Below are 20,639 nucleotides of genomic sequence, written 5' to 3' on the forward strand. Positions count from 1 at the left end.
CCCCCCGGCCGTTACGGACACATCTATTTATACCTTCTCTTTTTTCTTTTTCTTTTTTTTTTCCTTCCCTCCGCGTGGCTGCTATCGGAAGAGTGATGTGAATACAATGCGATTCCAGGAATCCCTCACTTCCTGGAACAGATTAAAAGGGGCAAACAAAAGATTACTTAGTAGGGTTTGGTGGTTGGGTTTTTTTTTTTTTTTTTTTGGTCGTCTTTTTTTCTGCGGAGCTTCATTACTTCAGGAGTCGGTGGAAAAGCAGGTTGCTGCTCTGCCGGCTCTCCTCCCCCGAGCATTCGGGGAGATCTTATTTATTGGTATCTATTTATTACTATTTCAGAGTGCTCTGAATATTTTCTCTAAGAGATTGCTCTGAAGGAAGATTAGTTCCTCTTTAAATAGATGTAATTTCCCATTTCTCTGGTTATTTTTACAACTTTTTTCGTTGCTCTTTTCTGAAAAAGCAGAACAAGAACATATTCTTTTCTAAAGCACTGAGAGTGCACGCGTTTTCCCAGCCAAAGTTGCTAAACAATCTGCAAAGTCTTTCTCGGGCAGCCCGATCCGCCTTCTGCTTGGCTTTTTCTGTGTCTGAAACACAAGCTACTGCGGAAGGGCTCTGCTGGGACTCTCCAGCCTTCTCTTACCGTGAACCCCTAACCAGAGGCGGGAACTACCTCGCTCCTTCTGGGAAGCCAAGAAAGAGGAGACGAGAAGAGAAAAAGAGGAGAGGAGAAAGCATTTCCCACCTTCTTGAAGACTTAATGCTTTTCCCTTGGTCCAGGAGTGACATGATCCTCTGTGTTCAGGGGTAAGATACTTACAGCCTTCTTTTAAAAGCTGTGGTTTGATAATTGCAATTAGTAAGATTCTCCGGGACGGTTTTTCAGCTCGTGTGACTTGCCATGTGTGATTGTAATGGAAGGGGAATGACTTACGCTGGCCGAGTGCTGAGTTCTACCTGTGTCCCCCGAGTGTCTGCTTCTTAGAGTCTATGGCCAAAGATCACGGGACCATGAAGTATTCCCGATTTCCGTGCTTTCTATTGCTGAAAAACTACATGGTGCTCAAAGTCCGTGGGGGGGGGAGTAAAAATGAGTAAAAACCTGGAGCGTGTTGTTCAGTGGCGTGTGTGTGTAGCACCAGTGGGGACACAGCCCCGACGCAGTCGGTGTTCCCTAATGTCCCAGTGGAAACAAACCACTTAAAGGGAAAAACTTCCCTGGAGTTCAGATTTTCTTTGTCTATTTCTAAGTAAATATTTATGCTAAACACATGATTTCATTTTTCTGCTGCTTTTATGGGTAAGATTAGATGTACGTACATACATATATACAGACTTACCCATACACAACATTCTGTAGAATGAAAGCCATAGGGAGTACATGCATAATTACAGCACCTTTGTTCAGTGAAACAGGTAACATCCAAGTCCCTGTTCTGGTATCAGTGTCTGGTACCGGTGTATTGGCACTCAAATGTCTCTACGATCAGCTCAGGTCATCAACACACATAAATAGCTGGTCTCCAGGAATCATCCAGCATTTTTTACACATGCTGCATATTTGGAAAGTGTCAGCGTTTGTTTCAGCCTGAGCCGTAACGTCAGTATTACCCATCCCTCCTGCACTTAGTGGATTTTCCTCAGAGAAAATGCATTTGCCTTGCCATTTGTCTGCTTTAAATGACTAAAGCACAGGCATTTTTCTGCCATTTCCCCCCCAAATCTGTTCCACAGCCAAGCAGAGCTCATGCTTCCCAATACTTTCCTACTCCTCAGGCGGGCTTGTTGTCACTCTCATTTTCAGTCTACTGCTGCAGTTCCTATAGCCACGGCAAAGGGAATTCATTTTTCAGCTTAGGCTTTGTGAAACCCTTATCTGAAGCTTTTCTCCAGGGTTAATGCACCAGAGCTACTGCTTCCCTTCACCCACTAAGAACTTGTTATGTAGCCAGATGTGTAGGTGGTTGTCTCTTTATATCTTTTTTTAATGACCATTTATTGTGTGGCTTTTGTTATCCTCTAGGATTTCATATATCCTGGACTCCATACTCTCCCTCCTATTCAGACCAAGCTCCCATGGGAGTCTTGGGACGTGGCTGATGGAAGGGAGAGCAGCTTGACACGCTTTTTCTTCTATTATTTGTACTGTGTTACAAAGTTTAGCTTATCAGCAAAGTAACTGCAAAGCTAACACTAAATGGTATCAGACATACCTGATTCTCTTGAACTTTCTTGGCTTTCCAAGGCTTTTTGAAACACTAATTGCCAAAGCCCAGGGAAGTTCATTTGCTGTTTCTCTCAAGACTCCACACAGGCTACCAGCTAGACATGCCAAATTTTATATATTTGTTCATCACAGCTGTTGTACTAACACTTTACTCTGTTCAGTCCTGATATTCCATGTCTGTCCTCTACTTTCTTTCTTACAAGCACTAATTATTTTCAAATACTTACTTTGCCCCATTAAAGGGCTGGCTTCTTCATGTCAGCATACCTTTTTTAACATGTCTTCATCCCAGTAAACTCTTCTTATCCCCCTTGTACCCTCTTGTAAATGTACTTTCATTAAAAGTTGTAGCTGCCATTACTCACTGATCCCTCTGCTCTCCCTTTCCTGGACTTGGAGCTGCTCTGTTTGGTCACAGCAGCAGCTCTTCTTTCTTCAACCTATGTACAAAGTTGTTTAGGACACCCGCACCTCCTGGTCTACGAGAATTCCCAATCCCACCGTGCTCTTTCGAGACTACAGCTGCACTAGGACTTTTTGTAAGGGGAGAGAGAAGCATATGGCAGGTATATAAAAGGAAAATAGGAAGAGTATAAGCATGGCCCTTCTCTGGCTGCAGTGGAAGAATCTCCACGGTGACTGCATGGGCTCCTTCACCTTCAGGTGGCAGGAAGTATAAGGCAGCAGAGAGGGAGAACAGTGGGAAACCTCATCTCACACATGTGGGCTCTGCTTCAGAGAGACCCACAGTGGCTCTGTAAAAGAAACCTACTGACAAATTCACTTAGTTGATGTGTCTTTTGGAGGACTGAACTGTGAACTGGTACAGCCCTTTAAATTAACAACTTCCTGCAATGAAACGGGAGTACATTTCCCCACGTAGCTTTGCTCTCTCTCCCTTCCTTCCCAGTCTCTTAGCCAATTCCTAATTTCCTCTCCAAAGTAGGTATATAAAAAGAAAAAAAGTATTTCCATGCTAGGAATAAGAAAAGTTTTCTTTGCGTTCAAAAACTTCCCCACAGGGTAGGCCAGAAAAATTTTCCAGGCGAATATAAGTTCAGAGAGATTTGGAATTTGGACTGCAGTATTCAAGTTCTGGGGAGCAAGCAGGCAGTAAGCAGTGCAGGACTGATTTTACTTAACATCGGTCACAGTCATTTTCAGCTCAGTGAACAGTCAGTATAAGAGCACACCTGAGAGAGAATGCTCTGCCAACAGTCCTGCCTAACACCCTCTTTGCACAGCGCGAACTGTTATATTAGGTTCAGTACAGGGAAAGATCTGGTTTATAGTCCTCCTTACTCAAGAAGGGGGGAAATGGAGAATCAGGAATCTCCTTTCCCCAAGAAGGCAGGTAGCTAGACTTTTGTGAAGACCATGACATTAAGAGGGAGATATCCAAATACCTTTAAAAATTTAGCCCTCGACACCTACAAATATCACTCAGGTGGGACTTAAAAGAGAACTCAAGAGGTTTCCCAACAGCAATCTCCAGGTATAAAAGTATATTCAGATCCACTGTTCTGTGAAAGCCACTGAAAACACAGTCCCTGTGATCAAGGGTGCCTGGTGAAGATAAGGGCCAGCAATCACTTTTACTAGGTTTGGCTTCCTACCCCTGAATAGAAATTAGGAAATGAGAATCAAATGCCAAGAATGCCAAGTAGATACTTCTGAAATGTGATTTGACGTATGGAAAAAGGAAGAATGTTCTTTTCTAAATACCAACACAATAGCGGGGTTTTGGCTATGTATTGCACAGGCAAGAATTGTCTCCCTGTAGATTCAATTTTACCAGTGGTTTTACAAAAACCGTACTCCAAACCTATATGGTTTTATTCGAAATGCAGAGTCATGGAACTGATCGTGGCTCTCACTCACAAATCATTGTGAAGTCATTTTCAGGTTCTCTCTAATCTACTTTTCCCCCAAATCCCTTCTTCCTGCTCCCCATCCCATACTTGAAACTCACCAGTTTGAGAAGGTGGAGTGCAGCTATGATCAGGTGCAGATCAGTTTACAACGCATTTAAGTATGCACCTAGAGTGTCACTGTTCACATAAAGCACAGAGAAGGAGGAAGATTGGTAGTGCTTATGACTTCAGAGTCTCCTTCCACTTCTCTCTTCAGTGATGAGGGAGGAGGTGGCTGCTGCTTTTGCAATCACCTTGAGCTCCAATGGTGCTGTGCCGGTCTCATGTTGAGGACTGTGCTGTATTTCTCTGGAAACCCAGCCACCTTTTATGTTAAGTGTCTGAAAGAACGTCTCAAGCAAGTGAGTGCATGTGGGGGATATAACACAGGACATGCAGCAGTACAGGGCACACAAAGGCAAGGAGCCTAGAAGAAAAGACAGAAACGAATGTTTTTACTCAGGAGCTTGCCTGGGAACGAAGACTTCCCTGGCCCCCAACATCCATCTTCCCCCTGGAGCTCTGTCTTCCTTTAGAAATCTCCATGCCGCAGAGAGGGAGCACCCATGGCCCATGAGAGCTCCAGGCTTTGTGAAACTGCACTTAGATGCTGAATGGCTACACCAGTGCTCTCTTTAGGCCACGGAGGGATTAATGTTCATTGCAGCCCAGCCGTGGCAGAACCTCCTACTGCTGTAATCCTGCGGGGATTACAGTCACACTGAAATCTCTGTGATGCCATTGAAAGCTAGGGTTCATGTAGTGCACAGGCTTGGCTAAAACAAGAATTCCCATTATTCTACTACAAGATCAGCTCACCCTGAGTTCTAACAAACAGACACATTTAGGATCAGGTCAACCTTGAGCAGAAAGCAGGTAGGACAAAACCCAAGCTATTCCCAATTCTGCTTCTAATTATACTACAGCAAATGACTAACAAACCCACTGGCAGGAAAAAAAAATGCTCCAACATTGTAATGATGCAAGTGAAGCTGTAATGCTGCTAGGATCCTTATTGCCTCTGAAACTACATATTAAAAGGCAACATCTAAAACTATCAGGTTTCAAATCAACCTAAATTGCAAGATAGACCACCTTTTACAAGGTAAAATAGGCCAACTCTCTCTCCCTGTTTAAGGGCTCATCTTTAGCTGTGTAATTTTTCCCCTCTTGCCTCTCTCTGTTTGAAACATAATCATATTGAGGATCTGTTTATAAAACATAACGTGTTGTAGTACAATGTAGCATGCACTGAACAGACACTGCAACCTATTTCCAGGCAAGGCAAAATAGCAGAGTATGCCCTTCATTTCAGACCTCATCCTTTGCTGGCGGAGGAAAAGATCAGGAGACTGTCACTCAGGGGCATTGCCGTGGAATTGTCAGAGCCGATCATGCAGCCTCTCCCAGTTACGGCCTTCCAGGAGGAGTCCACGCCTGCCTTTGCAGCACCAGTTCCAGACAGCAACCCGCCTCGGACTCGAGACCCTGAAGAAGACCTTCTCTGCATTGCAAAAACCTTCTCCTACCTGCGAGAATCTGGTAAGGCTCAACTCACAAAGCCACGGGATCAGAAGGCTATAGGGAGCAGGGAGCCAACTCTGCAATCTGAGCTCCAGGAAGAATCTCCTGATCCCACTTCAGATAGGAACCTGGTTCTGTCGCAGCCATGGCTGACTCTTGTGGATGCAGCAAGCGTATTTTCAGCCTACAAACTTGAGTCATGAAGTAATTTATTACTAGCGTAAGCAAAACCTTTGTCTTTTTTAACTGAATCAGGAGAAAGAATTGCAAAAAGGCCCCTCTTTCTCTGTAAACTGCAGTAGCTACAAAAGTACTCATCCCAAGCCCCAGCGCAGCAATGACAAGCATAGGCAGGAAACCCTTAGAACTTGACATGGTCTTAGTTTCTGAAGGTCTCACCAAGTCTGGGCCTGGTTGCTTCCCAGGCCCTGAACTCAGTAGGCTTCAAGGCTTCCCTAAATATACTGCCAGTTCTTTAATATGTTCTTTCCCTAACAAGTTCTTTCTGGGATGCTTTTCCAGGTTGGTACTGGGGATCTATCACTGCCAGTGAGGCCAAACAGCATCTCCAAAAGATGCCTGAGGGCACCTTCCTGGTACGGGACAGCACCCACCCCAGCTACCTGTTCACACTCTCCGTCAAGACAAATCGAGGTCCCACCAATGTGCGCATCGAATACACTGACAGCAAGTTCCGGCTAGACTCAAACTACTTGTCCAAACCTCGCATCCTGGCCTTCCCAGATGTGGTCAGTCTCATCCAGCATTACGTCATGTCCTGCACAATGGAAAGCAAGAACGAGGCTCCTTACCCGCCTCCGTCTCCTCTACCTCCCATGCAAAAAGAGATGGCAGCAGCTGCAGTACACTTGAAACTCATCCGGCCGCTCAGCCGCAAAGACAACATCCCCAGTCTACAGCACCTGTGCCGGCTACGGATTAACAAGTCTACAGCCGACGTGGACCAGCTCCCTCTGCCCAGGCGGATGGGGGACTATTTGAAGCAATACCCGTTCCAGCTCTGAAGCATGGCCATTACATCTCAGGCATGACAGACAGGGACAGAAATAAGAGAACTTTGTGTCTTTGTCCCGCTAAAGCGCGGCATCAGGTGGGCACAGTAAAGACCTGATTATCAGCAGAGACTGCATCCATCCTTCCTCTCCCCTTCTCTCTAAATCCATTCCAGCGCCAGGGAGGAGTTGGTTGTTTCAGTGAACAACGGGACACAATCTGAGCTCTGAACCTCAGGCTGCGCCGATAGCGGCTGTGAGAAAGTGCTGTAGGCATGTGCACACTACTTGAATTTCAGAGTTGCTGTGACACCGCAAGTGTTAACATTGTTATTTTTGCTATTTATTTCCATGGCAGTTTCTCTCCTCATGGTATTTTAAAAGCACCTTTTACTTTATAGTTTTTTGTTTCTTTTTCTTTTGTGGAGTTAGAGATAGAAAAAAGGCTCCCAGCCAACTGGCAGCCAAAAATCTGTGGGAATTTGGGTTTAGATTCACATCCAAATAGTACCTGTTTGAGCCTGTCCCTGTAACAGGTCACAGGAGTCCACATCCAAGCTCCCCCAGACTTCTGGGTTATGTGGGACTCAGATGACTGTATCTAGACCCACGTCTACAGAGGTAAAGAATATTTTTTTTTCTTCCTTAGCTACAGGGGGCCGGGTATCATAACCTCAAAGCACACTGGTAGCAGCTTGTGCATCTCCCAGAGATGCACGCTGCATCGCAGACTGTGGACAGGAGACTTCTTTGAGGAAGCCCTTCTTCCTTGAGAGCTCTAAGGAGAGATTCTGGATATTGAGCTTGGGCCAAGGAGCACTCATCCCATTTTTTTTCATCTTCCCCATTTCCAAAGGAAGTTTGTGACAAAACATTTAGAAACGAGTAATCAGAAACCCAGCTTCCTTATTTGCAGGCAGAGGGATTTGGTTTCAGAGCACTCTGCATTCGGCTTGCGTTTTGAAAGTGCTGTTCCCTGACATTGCCCTTGCCTTGCGAGATGTTGGGCAAGAACAGGGGTCTCCTTGACCAGGGGTTCGGAGGCAGCTCTGCTGAGCTGCACCTAAGACACACACAGCTTCAGGATATTTATTTATTTATTTATTTCTGGGGGGTAACAAGTTAGAAGCATCTCAGTAGAAAGAGCTGTCCTTCCTCTCTGCTAACACAATGCCAAACTGCCAGTTGCTCCGCTTCTGCCAGCATTATTCACAAGCCATGTAGCTTCAATCAGAGCTAGGCTCTAGCACACACTGGAAACCACAATTCAACTTTTCTGTTTGCCAAGGTCCAGTCCTCTCCTCTCCCTTTCTCTGACTTGCATGTTTGTTATCCTTAATTAGATTTTTTGCTCTGGGTTTACTTCTCATGCCCCCATCCCTTTCACACCCCTGCAAATGAAGCACAGGGTCTCTCCCTTGCTCTTTTGCAGAGAGCGGGGATAAACAGCAGATGGGATCTGTCCAAAAACAAGCATAGACAGAGAAGTTGCCCCTTCCTCTTCATTCGCATGATCCCATCACCTTCCCAGCCTGTAGGAGCCAGTCCATGCCACCAAGTGAGAGTAGAGAAGGGAACAGATAGGTCTAGAGAAATTATCTTTTGGCCGTAAGACCCCATAACTTGATCAAGCATGAACCAATATTAAGGATTCCTCATTCATCCCTCTCTGGGACTGTCTCTCTAAGGCTCGATAAATCAGAAGAGACAAATCCCAGCTATACCAGAGGGTTGAGAGAGGAGGTGGAAAAGGATGGGATGGTGACCCAGGAGACAAGCTCAAAAAATGGGTGGAGTTTCTTCCACCCTAATTTAAAGCTGCCCAGAGGGACAAGATGGCCTGATGTGCTTAGTCAGTGTCCTTCCTTCTTCTTTTTCCTCCACATTTATACAAATTTGTGCTCTTGCAAGCTTTGTTTTTGATACTTTGATGATTGACAGCGTGCATGTGTGATGTCAGGTTTGCTTTTTATTATATCCTTCCCCCCTGCCCCACATGGCAGCAACTATGGGAAGGTACTGAAAGAAACGAAAACTTAGAAGGCAAAACAAAAACAGAAAAGTTTTTTTTTTTTCAATAATATAAACCATAAACCACTGAAAAGGCTTCCTTTTATCCAAACACCTCTATCTGCCTGAGGACACTGGGAACAAGGAAACCACAGCTCTTCAAGGAGCAGCAGTGATCTCAGGAAGCCCACATGGCTCAGCCACAGGCTTGGTATCTACAGCGTGTGAAAAGTCAGCTTGAGAAACGTACAGCAGGAAAAGGCAAGTTGTTCAGCTCTCTGAAACTTGTGTCCTACTTGATCTTTTCTCCGGTGGGGGTAATGAGGAAATCAAGTTGGCAGGTTTGACCTCATTGCCCCAAGAGAGCCCAGCTAAAATGGCAGAAGCACGTAATGAGAATGAATGCCTGGTTAATCCCCCAGCAGGATGATGCAGAGGCTAACCTGAAGGCTGTAAGCTCATATGGGCAGGGACCATCTCTGTTATATGTTTGTTCCGCATCTAGCACAATAGGGTTTTCTAGGTGCTACTGCAATACAAAGAATAAACAATACAGTTACTCCGAAAAGTCAGTTTCTTCTATCTTGACACAGTTTGTTAAAAATCATTTGACCTGGATTTTAAATAAACATTTTAAATATATTTTAAAGCCACTCGATGTAAAAGTCTTTGGTAAAATCCAAACGGATGAATTCATTTCCTATTCACAGAAATCCTCCCCAAGAAGACCGGGCAAACCCTTGACCATCTTTTTCAAACAAGACACAAAAACCTTTAACAAAAAGAAAAGCCCTTCAGATACTGGGAGAGTTAACACCAAAATCATCATTAGTGTGGGCCTGGTTTCTGCTGCACACAGACAAGCAGCGGCAGACTCCAAGTCCCAAGTTACCAAGGGCTGAAGGAACGTTCTTTAATGGTGTAAAAAAAAACACAGGAGTGATTTTTCTATTGCTTCTGTGCGCCATAGAAAACCATTACAATCTAGGGGAAAGGAAATGGAACATAGCTGGAAGTTTGGCAACTGGTTTACAGCAGGCTTCAAGTTTGCCCCAAAGAAAAATTATGCTCACGGTAGCGTTCAAAGACGAGTTCATGAAAGGCAGACCATGCTTCGGATGGGAGACTCACAGCATCAGCTTTTTCCCCATGTTCTGCTGCCGCTGGGCCTCAGCCTCCCTGTATTTGCAGTCTGGCCCAGCACCCTTTCCCCTTCTCATCACCTCACACGCCAGACACAGCAGGTAGGGAAACCACCAGGGAGGTGGATCTGCCCTATGGTGTCAGAAGGAGACAGGCCACCCCTTCTGTCCTGCCTCTGTGAAATGCAGGGAATACACCAAGGGAACCCCACTACTGGTACCTGACTCCACTGTGGTCCCTCTGCACTCACTTCCCAGGAGAGATGCTCATGCCACAGTCCTGCCCAAAGCAAGGCACGGCATGCTCTCAACCACTGGAAACAATAAAATACACTCAGAAAAAAACAGAAGCTCAACTAGTTCCTCTCCATCATTCTCCCTTTCTGAATCCACTGACTTCAAAGTTCAAAATACTGCTTTAAAATATTCCTAAAGCACATGCTGTCCTTCCTATGCCAGTCATGGGGTTGGCATTCGCTAGCAAACATTGTTTCCACAACCTCACCAACATGAGTCTGTGGGTAGATTTCCATGGCACACCAACCAGGAAATGCTGGCAATGGAATAATCGGCTCCCATTTTAGTTGTTTAACAAAAACAATCACGTCCCTCTAGGTTTTACAGGAAATCTGGAAAGTGAGCTAGACGGGGTAGAAACAAAACACAATCAAAGTAAGTGGAAAAATGAAAACAACAGGAAGGAAAAGCTGCATCCGTCTTTAAAAGGGAACTTTGACAATCCTGGAAGATACTGAAAAGAAAGATGCAGCATTTCTGACACATTATTAAGTAATTTCTTAATTTCTTAGCTGGGCTGAACTCTTCCCTTAGCTACATATATGAAACCCCGTGGCTCACTTTCCGCAGACTGAAGGCAGAAACGATTGGCATGAGTCAAGCCAATACATAACTCCAGTCACACATGGTTTTACTGCATCAGCTGTTATCTTAATGACTCCCACTCCTGCATCTTCAGCACATTTTGTTAAAGCAAACAGGTTCGTGTTCTGAGAACTCCTGTGCCAAACCTCCGTGCAAGCTGAACCGATTTTTACAATTGAGTTCCACATCACTGGAAACAGGAACATTCGTGGAAATGCAGACTGACCTTTATAATCATTGAAGTACAGCTGCAACACCCCTCCCAGCAACACCTGTATAGTTTGCTGAACCAAGGCAGGACCATTTGGTAGGATTCTCTCTTGCTTCGCAGTTTCTCACTACAGATAGCCATGTGGACGTGGAGCCCTCACTGACAGTCTGAAAAGCAGACTGTAGGATAGGGAATAGAAATCTCAGTCTATGACGGAAACCATGCTAACATGGCTCACTGCCACAGCAGAAATACCCTGCAGTTTGTCAGGCACATATGGTATCATTTTCTGTCTTAAATAATCAGCCTTCTGAAACAGGAACATATGCAAGGAAAAAAACCAAAAAACATTTATGTGCACATGTTCCTATCCTCTCAAACTTACTGAAATCTTACACCTTTCCCCAGATGATACTCTCAAGTGCACAACTTCCCTTAGCCCAAGCCAGATGAACCAGCAAGAAATGAAGTGAATCAGCAGTGTGTATTTAATTCTCTTACAACAGACATGGTCAGGTGTTTCAAGCAATCAATGTATTACATGGCATTTCTTGTCCAAATTCCATTGTCAGTCTTACTTGCTATCTATGAAAATAAGAAAATTAAAATCAAAATTAACGGGGCACTGTATATATAGCTCTTCTGCTCTGCCAAATCATGTTCTCACATTCAAATCTATCAAAAGCCAATTTTCACAGTCCTTTCCTGTCTTTCCCTAATGACGGCTGAAACACTTGCAATCCTCAGAGAAATGCACTATCCTCTTCCCCACCCCTGAACTCATTAGCAGTCCAAAGGTCTGGAGCAGGGGGTAAAGCAATATCCAGTGAAGATGTGCCAGAGCAACTTTGGATGCCAAGTAGTATCTTCCAACTCAATTCCTAGCAGCATTGTCACAACGTCCATCTCATTTTCAGTGAACCCCACCTATCATTCACAGGAGAAAATGAAAGAAAAACCCACCAGACTAGGCAGCTCCTTATGAAACAAACCAGCCAAAGGTAAAAATGAGATATTATTTAAAGACATCTGCCCTGACCTTGGGCAGAAACATTCATCTTCTTACCTTTTTCTGTTCACAGCAACCTAGCATCGAATTTTTAAGAGGGAGTACAAGGGAACCCAGTCCTGCCAGTATTGCTTAACGGCACGATAGCAAAAAGAGGACTATGCAGTTGCTAAGTGCGTTGATAACACGTTCAGAATCAGACTAATTTCTTTTGAGACATGTGTATTTTCTGCCCACGCCCAGTCCTGCCTATTTATAAATTTTATAATCACGGGTGCCAGAGTGTCAGGGAATAGGAATGCGTGGAGGCATGGTTTTATCTGGAGGCTAATGCTGCCTCATGTGAACTCCATTTTGATCTTCCACTTACACTTCCTGAGAAACACAATGTTCGTGTGGCTTCTGCTACGCACTGCACAAACAAGTAAGGCAAGTGGCCCTCGGGAGCAGGCATAGTGCTGCAACATCAATCAGACATCCATCATCACCTCCGCTATACATCAGAAAAACAAGTTTAAAGAAAAATGACTAAGTGGGCCTAGGAATAAAATTAGATTACAGTCTTTCAGGATTCACATCACATAGACCAATGGGTGTACAAAAACATAGTCTTCCAAATTTTAGCAAGAACTAGTGTTTTTTTTTTAACTTGAAAAAAAATTATATTGTTCAGAGGAAAAGGCTACTGGTAGGCAAAATGTAGACCAGATGATAGAAAAAAAATCATTTTAACAGCTTCACTGTTAGCCTGGGCATTAAACTTCAAAAGGAAACTATGAAAAGTAAGTAAACTACAATTTGGGTTTTACATAATAACAATTAATCTTAACATAATAATTTAGAGGGCTTTTTGGATTGGTAAAGGGGAGGGAATACAACAAAGCTTCAGGACTTTAGCTAATATTCATTAAAGATGAGACTCAATGAAAAAGGAAATTTTACCGCAAATCATTGGTAGCTTGGTCCTTGCAATTTCCTTTTAATCAGCTGTGGTAGTGGTCACAGCTGGAGACAGGTTGCTGGGCTAGATGGCCCACAGGTCAGCTCCACACAGAGCCGGTCTTGCATTCTTGCAAAATCATCATCTGAACAATTTAAATATCGAAAAGACCAGACCCCAGAGAAAGCAGCCTGCCCCATCACAGGAAAGTATTCAGTCAGAACTGCTCCCAGTCTGACATACCAACCTAGATTTTCAGAAAAGGGTTTCCCTCTGTGAACAGGAATTACTCTCACCCTTTTGCTCCTCTTTCTCAGACCTTACTGGCAAGGGTTTTCTCCTGGAAGCCATTGCTTCCTAAATGCAGTGTAACTGCACTTCACAGCAGCTCAGCTTTGAGTTGCAAAAATGAATACAATATCGATTTTTGTAAAAATAGCTATTTTAAGAGACCACTCTATCTACGCAGGAAAGGCATTTGCTCTAATGTACCCCCCGTGCAACTACAGTGACAATAAAAACTTGAAATAATACTGGCTACCGCAGCATTAGATTGTCCAAACATATAATCAAAGACTTGGTATTTCTCAAAAACCTATGATATAAATATGCCAGATGGAAGGACAAAGGAAGAGCTGGTCAACCAAAAATCAGTGGCAGAGCTCAGCCAGGACTTGATTTTCTTGGACTCCAGCCTGGCAGTCTGCGTAACTCCATCATGTGATTGCCTTGATCTAGAAGAAACGCTGCAACTTTTCCAATTGCGGCTGTCGGAGAAGTGCTGCTCTTACTGATACAGCCCTGCCTATGAAACCTGTAAAACAAAATGGGCTAAATCCAGGTTTGTTTCCTGTTGAGCATGACAGGAATTCATTTACTTCAGGGCTGAATTTGGTCCACTTAATATTCCTAGTTTTACAGACAAGGATTTTATCCCTGGTGTAATTCTGACACTTATTTGTCATGAAAGGAAACTGTTACACTGAAGTGCAGCTTACTTAACACAAGAAAACTCTTCCTTCACACACTGTCCCACCAGCATGCATAAACCCTAGTCTGGTCATTTCTTTTTTAAAAGCAAAAGGAAAGCTCATCTTGCATTGTACAGTTAAGTTCTAGGTTCACTTGAATTCACCTACAAATATGCCAGTCAGAACATCTGCAGTGCCACTTAGGGATGTAAACATTAGTCCATGGAAAACTGAGCAGACAAATGTGGATTGATCTCAGCAAACTCACTTCACATTGGCTAAGACAGAGCTTTCAGTGATGACAAGTCCTAAGGACAACAGATGTGGGTTATATTTGTGACAAAGAGACAGCAAGACCCAGTGCTAAGCTCCTGGGATGCCCATCCCATCCAGCTGTCCCTTGCTGCTTGTTCTTCATAGGCTCACTCAGTGCAAACCAGCAGAGAGATTTAATAGCTGATCAGAGAGACTGCACAGTCTTTAATGTCAGGACTGTCTCTTCCTTAGAAGAGCAATATGGTTTGAAATCTAGTTTACAGAAGGCAGAGCTGTGTTTATACTTGTCAGAAGTTACCCAACTTGGCAATGATTCTTCCCATCATGCAAGTGCCATCGCAGTCATTGCCAAACACTGCAGAGGCAGAGTTCAAAACACTACCTCCAAGCCTGTAAATATGTTGAAGAAACATGTTGCACGGTGCACATGCTATTTGTCTGCACCTGTCTGAAAGTGTTAAGTAGTAATAAAAGGTGGTGTTATGATTACAATGTAAATCTGAAAAAGCCTAAAACATGACCTAATATTATTTCCAGGGAACTTTTTGGAAAATCTCCGTAACTCTTTTTTAAAATACCTCCCTCTCTTCTAAGCCTTTGGTTTTGGAATACTCCTTACATTCTTTTAAGACTCTTTGCAGTTCACCCCTCTTTAATTCCCTTCCCTCCAGTTCTGTGCTATGAAAGTCATCTTGGCTGAGAGGTGCGGGGCAACATTTTGGAAAGAACACGTACAAAATAGCACTGCACGACTGCTGCAATGAGGTGGATCAGCTGGGTGCTGAATGGTCCCCATGGGGCCAACATGGGGACTCCATATTACTCTTTTCATTCCAAGAATATAGGAGATTGAAGGCTTCCTTGTGCATGCAAAACCTTTTCTTGCTGATCAAATCCTTAGGAGTGAGGAGTGGGGTTATTGTGACCTGCCAGGCTGCTGACTTAGGGGTATTCACAAACAGCAGTTCCAAGCAAGAGTGTGCGAATGTTGTAATAACCTCAGCGCCCCAGCATACTGAAAATTAGCTGGGAGGAAGAGTTTGGTCATTAAGGTTGTGGGGAAACATTTTGCTCCACAAGTCATTGATTCTCTTACAAAGTGAATAGCTGCACTTTCCACTTTCAGTGTAGACCACTCAGATGACACAAACCAGACTGGTATGCCACTCCCACAGCTGCCTGTTACTCGATTCAGTCCATCTCTCTTCATCCACACCATTTTCCATATGACATACTCATGCACCCCCAGGCTGCATATAACCTTCTAGCTTGGCTCTGGGTTAAGGGAAGAATTTCACCGTGCCTTGCCAATCTGTGTCTCAGGCAGGGACAAGCCAGATCTGCACGCACCCTGGTATGTGGGTCCCTCTTGTTCAGATGTGCCGTGTGAAGAAGGTACCTGAAGGCTATTATTTTTTACATCCCTTAGCTCTCTACTGCCTGGCTGTATAACGCAGTCTGTCTTATCTGAAAAGATAAGCCTTTATTACACAAAACAGTACAAATCAGGTACACAGCTGAAAACAAAATAACTCACGTTAGTGTCAAGTCACAGTGTGACACAGACTTGTGTAGTAAGTGAAAATGTCACATGCTGGCTTCTGTTGTTTCCTAACGTAAAAGTGTATTAGCAGAATTTGACAGAAAATATGGATTGAACATCATGTTGGTATTACTTCTTCATATAAATCATGGTTTCGAAGAGAGGGTCCATCACAACTACTGGAAGGGGAAATACTCCACTCAGTCTTGGGTGAGAAGAGAGGTGAGTTCAGAAAGAGACGGTCCACTCTATAACACAAGGAGATAACCCTTGCCACATGTTATCAATCCAGTCCTACTTGACTAATAAACAATAAAAATAAATATATTATCTTGCTTATGCTTCTTGCCCCGTTTGCAGGAGACAACAAGCAGGATTTTGTACATTACTTTTTCAGTTTATTTTGTATTTTCCTTTTGGCCTGTTATTACTCTAATAATCACCTTCTTTGTCTCAGCATTTCTTAAAGGAATTAGGTGACGGAAAAGCAATACTTCCATCAAAGAGCTTCTTAAACCAAGGACAATCCTTTTCCTGTGAGCCAAAGAAACATTCTCTTCTTATGCTTGGGTTAAGGGAAATAGGTAACTGTCAAAGAAGCTGTTTCTTAATTATCTCTTCCCATTCCCCCAGCAAGAGCAGCCAGCATCCCTCTTCAGCCTGTTACTTAGGTGGAATTAAAAGCCCAAAGGCTTACGGCAAATGCTGTATATCCTGTAGTTATCCTAGCATCATTAATTCTTACTGGAGCAGAAACACGAAGCTCTCAAAATTCCCTCTGCAGTTATTTACAAAACAAATAACTTAATGAAAAGGGAACGTGTTATGGACACTGGTGGATTCTAGGTAGCCAGCTATCTCATGTAACGACCCAACTAATACTGGATGACGTAGCTAGCTGAGGTCAACACTCCTCATAGGGTTTACCTTGACCAGCTACAGAGATATAAATATTCCCTATGCCTTGCTGTTCCAGTATGTTTGCTTTCTAAGTCAGGCACTTCAAAAGACGGTATCACAGGAAACCAAAGGATAAAGGAATTTATTTTTTTTACGCTTGCCTTCAAGCCTTCCTATGACTTGTATAATCAGCCCAGCAATGCTGTTTTGGAGGCAATTGACAATTAAAGCCTACAAAAGGAAGCACTTCAAATTATGTCAGGGAACACTGATTTTACATGTATCTTTGCCTTGTAGAGACAATCTTTTGATGCAAAGGGAGAGGAAGTCAAATGAGATTTACATGTTACAGTATCAAACAAAGGAAAAGGGGAAAAAACAGGCCCTTTACCATCTCTGTCATTAGGCTTTCATGCCAGTTGGAACCATTGCCGAAGAAAGAGCCCAGCTCATTACTTTGGAAGACACCCCCAAAATCATACATGTGTGTTAGTGTGAAGAATGCTAGTGATCAAATATTGTTCACATAGGCTCTCTTCAGCTCCATCTTTCAGCCCCAGTTTCTAAACCTCAGCTTCAGTATGTATGCTAAGACGATTCTGTGAAAAATCCAACACAAAACATGTTCTGAAGTCTTACTCCATGCACACAAACCTCTTAACTTGCCCCTACTCTGAAAGAATCATGGCTGTGATACTTTCTAACACCAACAAGGAAAAGGATGGTGGTACACAGATATTAGCAAACCTGTAAATAGTTAAAGCAATGGAGTCAGTATAGCAAAATGGCAGACATCAACAATCTACATAGAAAAGTCTCTGGATTTTTTTTTTATTATTATTATTTAAATCTATGAACCCCAGCAACCTTTTTTTTTTATCTGTTTTTCTCCTCCTTTCCCAGCTGAACAATGTGCACATTCAGGGAACATAAGGAAAACTGGCAGACAAAAGAAGTTTCCTCTTCTGTTGTCTGAGGCAGCGAGATATTGGGACTCTGTGTGTCCTCTCCATGGTTTCCAGTGGGGAGGCAGGACCTAAAAGGCTGAGGACACAAGGACTGAATGTACGTCTCCTACATGATACTTGACAGAAGTGCCTGGATGAGTGGAGTTTTCGTGTCATTCCTCCTTTCTGTTTCCTGTACTGGTGATCTGCTTCCACGTCATCAGAAAATATCTGAGCAATACAAAGTTATCAGTGGTGACCTGCCTGACCTTGAGACACACAAAGGCAGCTACAAAACTCAGCAGCTGAGGACAAAGTGGGACTATTAAAGGTACTTCAAACCCTACACAGTTACCAAGTAACAATTTAACGCCGGTTTTAAAATAACAGCGCTCTCTGCAGAAAGTAGGTCATTTCTTCTATGTCAAATTCATACCAGACAGACCATAGCTGTGTTCACTTAACCAGTTACTCTAGCTATCCGGCAGTTCCTACTGCCATCTTAAGCTAAAAGTAATCCTTTGCACCTTACTGAAAATCCTCTGAACAACCCAAGAACAGGGGAGGTGTTCAAATCATCCCTTTATCCCCAGAGATGACACAGGACTACGTCGACACTTCACGTTCGTCAGTGGATTTACGCGCCGCGGCGCAGAGACAAGGGCTGCCCGTGGCCTGGGGGGGTCCCCTGGTGAGGGGCACAGGGGACCAACCCGAGGTCAAGTCCCCCGGCCCTTCTTCTCTGTCCTAAAACCTCCGCTCGAATCCTCGCACAGAGCCCCGGGCCACGCGCCTGGCTGGGAACCGCCGCAACGGGAATGCCCTTTACCAACAACGGGCAAAAAGCCCGTCACCAAAATTAACGCAGCTCTACCCAAGCCTGAAGAGTCTCCTGCAGTGCAATTTAAAAACAACCTCAAAAACAATTCTGGAGAAATGATTACGGCCAGCGCACAAAGGGGTTGGTTCTCTGCGCTACCGCCTCTGCTGAGGTCACACCGATACAAGTAACCTTAACAAAAAGAAAGTCAGGCCCAAAGCTATTCTGTACAAAGGTGACTTTCTCTCGCCCTCTGCAATGCTGCCTCAAATCCTAGCGACAACTATTTGTAAGTAGCCCAACCTCCCTTCTTCCCAGCGCTGCCAGAGAAGAGACAAGTCCATCAGATTGGTGGGACGATAAAGGAAAGCACAAGTGACTTAAACATTTTCTCTTGTCCCTAGGGCAACCAACTGCATATCACCATGCAGAGAAAAAAACCAAAAACATTTCTAACCCTGGCTTTATAAGCTCAGGAAGTAAAGCCGTCTCTTGGGCTCCTAACCATATAAGGTCTTCCCTTGGTCCTTTCCCTCTCAAATGGAAAACACCCAGACTTGACCTCTCGTCTGACAGCTCGCACCCTGTATTTTTATTGCTCTTGCACAAACGCAAGCACTGTGCTTGCCTGAGTGCTGAAGACAGCCCACCCTTTCCCCATCGTGGTGGTGGGCAGCTCCCTGCTGACTGTGATGAATCACAGTTGCTCTTTGGAAACTCACTCTGATTTAGCAGGAGCAGTGTAACATTAAAGTACCTGAACAGGTCTGACTCCTCACGTCAGCTAATAAGCTTTTCATGGGAAGTTGGATTCTGTTACTAATTACATCTAGCTACACCCTTCTTATGACAAACACCTATTCCACCCTGTGTTTGCTTAACAGAAGATTACTAAGATGATTTGCTTGGAGAGAAACCAACTACAAAAGAGCATTTCCCTCCTGCTGTCTTCATACACCATATCTGATTAGTTTCATTTCCCTGTGCTGTTAAATGTCAAGTACTTTTGTTATGTGTACACTTATTTGTTTGAGTCTCCAAAGCAGACCAAAGGAGCTTGGAAAGATAATTTTTTTAATTGTATTCAACCTCCCCTGCTTGGAAAAGTACTTTTTGCCTCTTTCATATGGTGCACTAACATTCTGTAACCTATGCACAATACTTTGGACTTGATTTTCCTCCCATATTGTGGTAAATGTGGTGCAGGTCCCAGCTAAGTCACCTAAGCTATGGAAGTGTATGTGAAAGGGCAGTCACACCCACTATGTGCAGCAGTGACTGCAGACAGCCTAAGAAAAGGCTTTGATGTGGGAATGGAGGAGCCATTGGGGGAAAGTGATGTTACTGGGCTGCTCACACATCCTAGGGTGGGAAACGAAAGCAGAGCTGTTTCTGACTTTTCACTATCCAAGAAGCAGAATCATATTTGCTGCTGGTTGAGCAGGATCCATCCACAGATCAAGCATAACATCAATAGCAGCATGCCTCTTTCTTCTACTTAAACTTTGAAGAACCACCTGTGCAGGCAAGAAAACAATTTAGATCTTGGTGCCAACAGAGCCTACAGTCTAAGATGATGCTCACCCTACACTACAGGAGTGGGAATAAATCCTGAGTGGGTTACTTTTCAGGGCAATAGTTTGTCATGCTCAGAGCCTGGCAGAACCTGCAGGAGAATGGCATAACCCTGCACTGTCAGAGTACTCCAAGTGCCCCACGGTCTCAGTTTCAGACACAAAGTAATGAAATAATTTCAGTGAGTTAGTAAGTTACATAAAATTGACCTCTTGGAAGACACTGCGAGTACACAGAGAACAGCAAGCACACTACAAATCCATGCACTGGCTTAGTGCGCTGACTTCTTGATGAAGTCAAGCTCCTGAACTCAAGGCAGTTGAGTTCCGTAGGCTCCAAAGGTTTGCTGTCTTCCTGCTACGCAACACACAGCAATCAAGACTGCTCTCATGCAAAGCAGGTGCATGCATTTTCCTACACAGCACTTTGTCTGACAGCACCAAAGCAGAAGCACCTTCCCCTGCTTGCTCACATCTCAGGCTGCACCCAGAGGACACTGCTCTCTGCACTCAAAGGCAAGCAAGCTGGGGTGGAAAGCAACTTCCAGACCTTTCCTTTCCACTGCTGTCTTATTTCCAGACTGTAGCATGGGCAGATTTTTCATTTCATGTTAATTCCCTTAGACCTCTGCTGTAAGGACTGAGGTAGTGTTTTTCCCTTCTTCCCTGAATGTCCTCAAACACTAGGCAAAAGGCATTTGGTCTAGATAAAAGAAGATGCAAGCTTGAAGTC

The 20,639-nt window shown here is 44.0% G+C and overlaps 3 protein-coding genes across 5 annotated transcripts in view; 1 reads left to right on the top strand and 2 right to left on the bottom strand.

Moving 5' to 3' along the window:
• Positions 1–20,639, bottom strand: part of MAPKAPK3 (mitogen-activated protein kinase-activated protein kinase 3) — a 107,727-nt gene that overhangs the window by 61,805 nt on the left and 25,283 nt on the right. The gene's annotated exons all lie outside the window — the stretch shown is intronic.
• The window catches only part of HEMK1 (HemK methyltransferase family member 1), a 149,952-nt gene that overhangs the window by 43,594 nt on the left and 85,719 nt on the right, over positions 1–20,639 (bottom strand). The gene's annotated exons all lie outside the window — the stretch shown is intronic.
• On the top strand, positions 220–9,333 carry CISH (cytokine inducible SH2-containing protein). The gene is made up of 3 exons (XM_010561568.1): positions 220–811; positions 5,460–5,686; positions 6,191–9,333. Exons 1-3 carry the CDS (start codon positions 765–767, stop codon positions 6,691–6,693), a joined length of 777 nt encoding a protein of 258 aa, XP_010559870.1. The 5' UTR covers positions 220–764; the 3' UTR covers positions 6,694–9,333.

This window comes from Haliaeetus leucocephalus, unplaced genomic scaffold (genome assembly GCF_000737465.1).
Source record: "Haliaeetus leucocephalus isolate CR32 unplaced genomic scaffold, Haliaeetus_leucocephalus-4.0 Scaffold148, whole genome shotgun sequence".
NCBI lineage: Eukaryota > Metazoa > Chordata > Aves > Accipitriformes > Accipitridae > Haliaeetus > Haliaeetus leucocephalus.

Bases quoted from the DNA above. Each gene is read 5' to 3' on its own strand.
- CISH (XM_010561568.1), top strand. From the start codon at position 765: ATGCTTTTCCCTTGGTCCAGGAGTGACATGATCCTCTGTGTTCAGGG. The intron at 812-5,459 runs GTAAGATACTTA...CCTTCATTTCAG, and splicing joins ATGATCCTCTGTGTTCAGGG to ACCTCATCCTTTGCTGGCGG. The intron at 5,687-6,190 runs GTAAGGCTCAAC...ATGCTTTTCCAG, and splicing joins CTCCTACCTGCGAGAATCTG to GTTGGTACTGGGGATCTATC.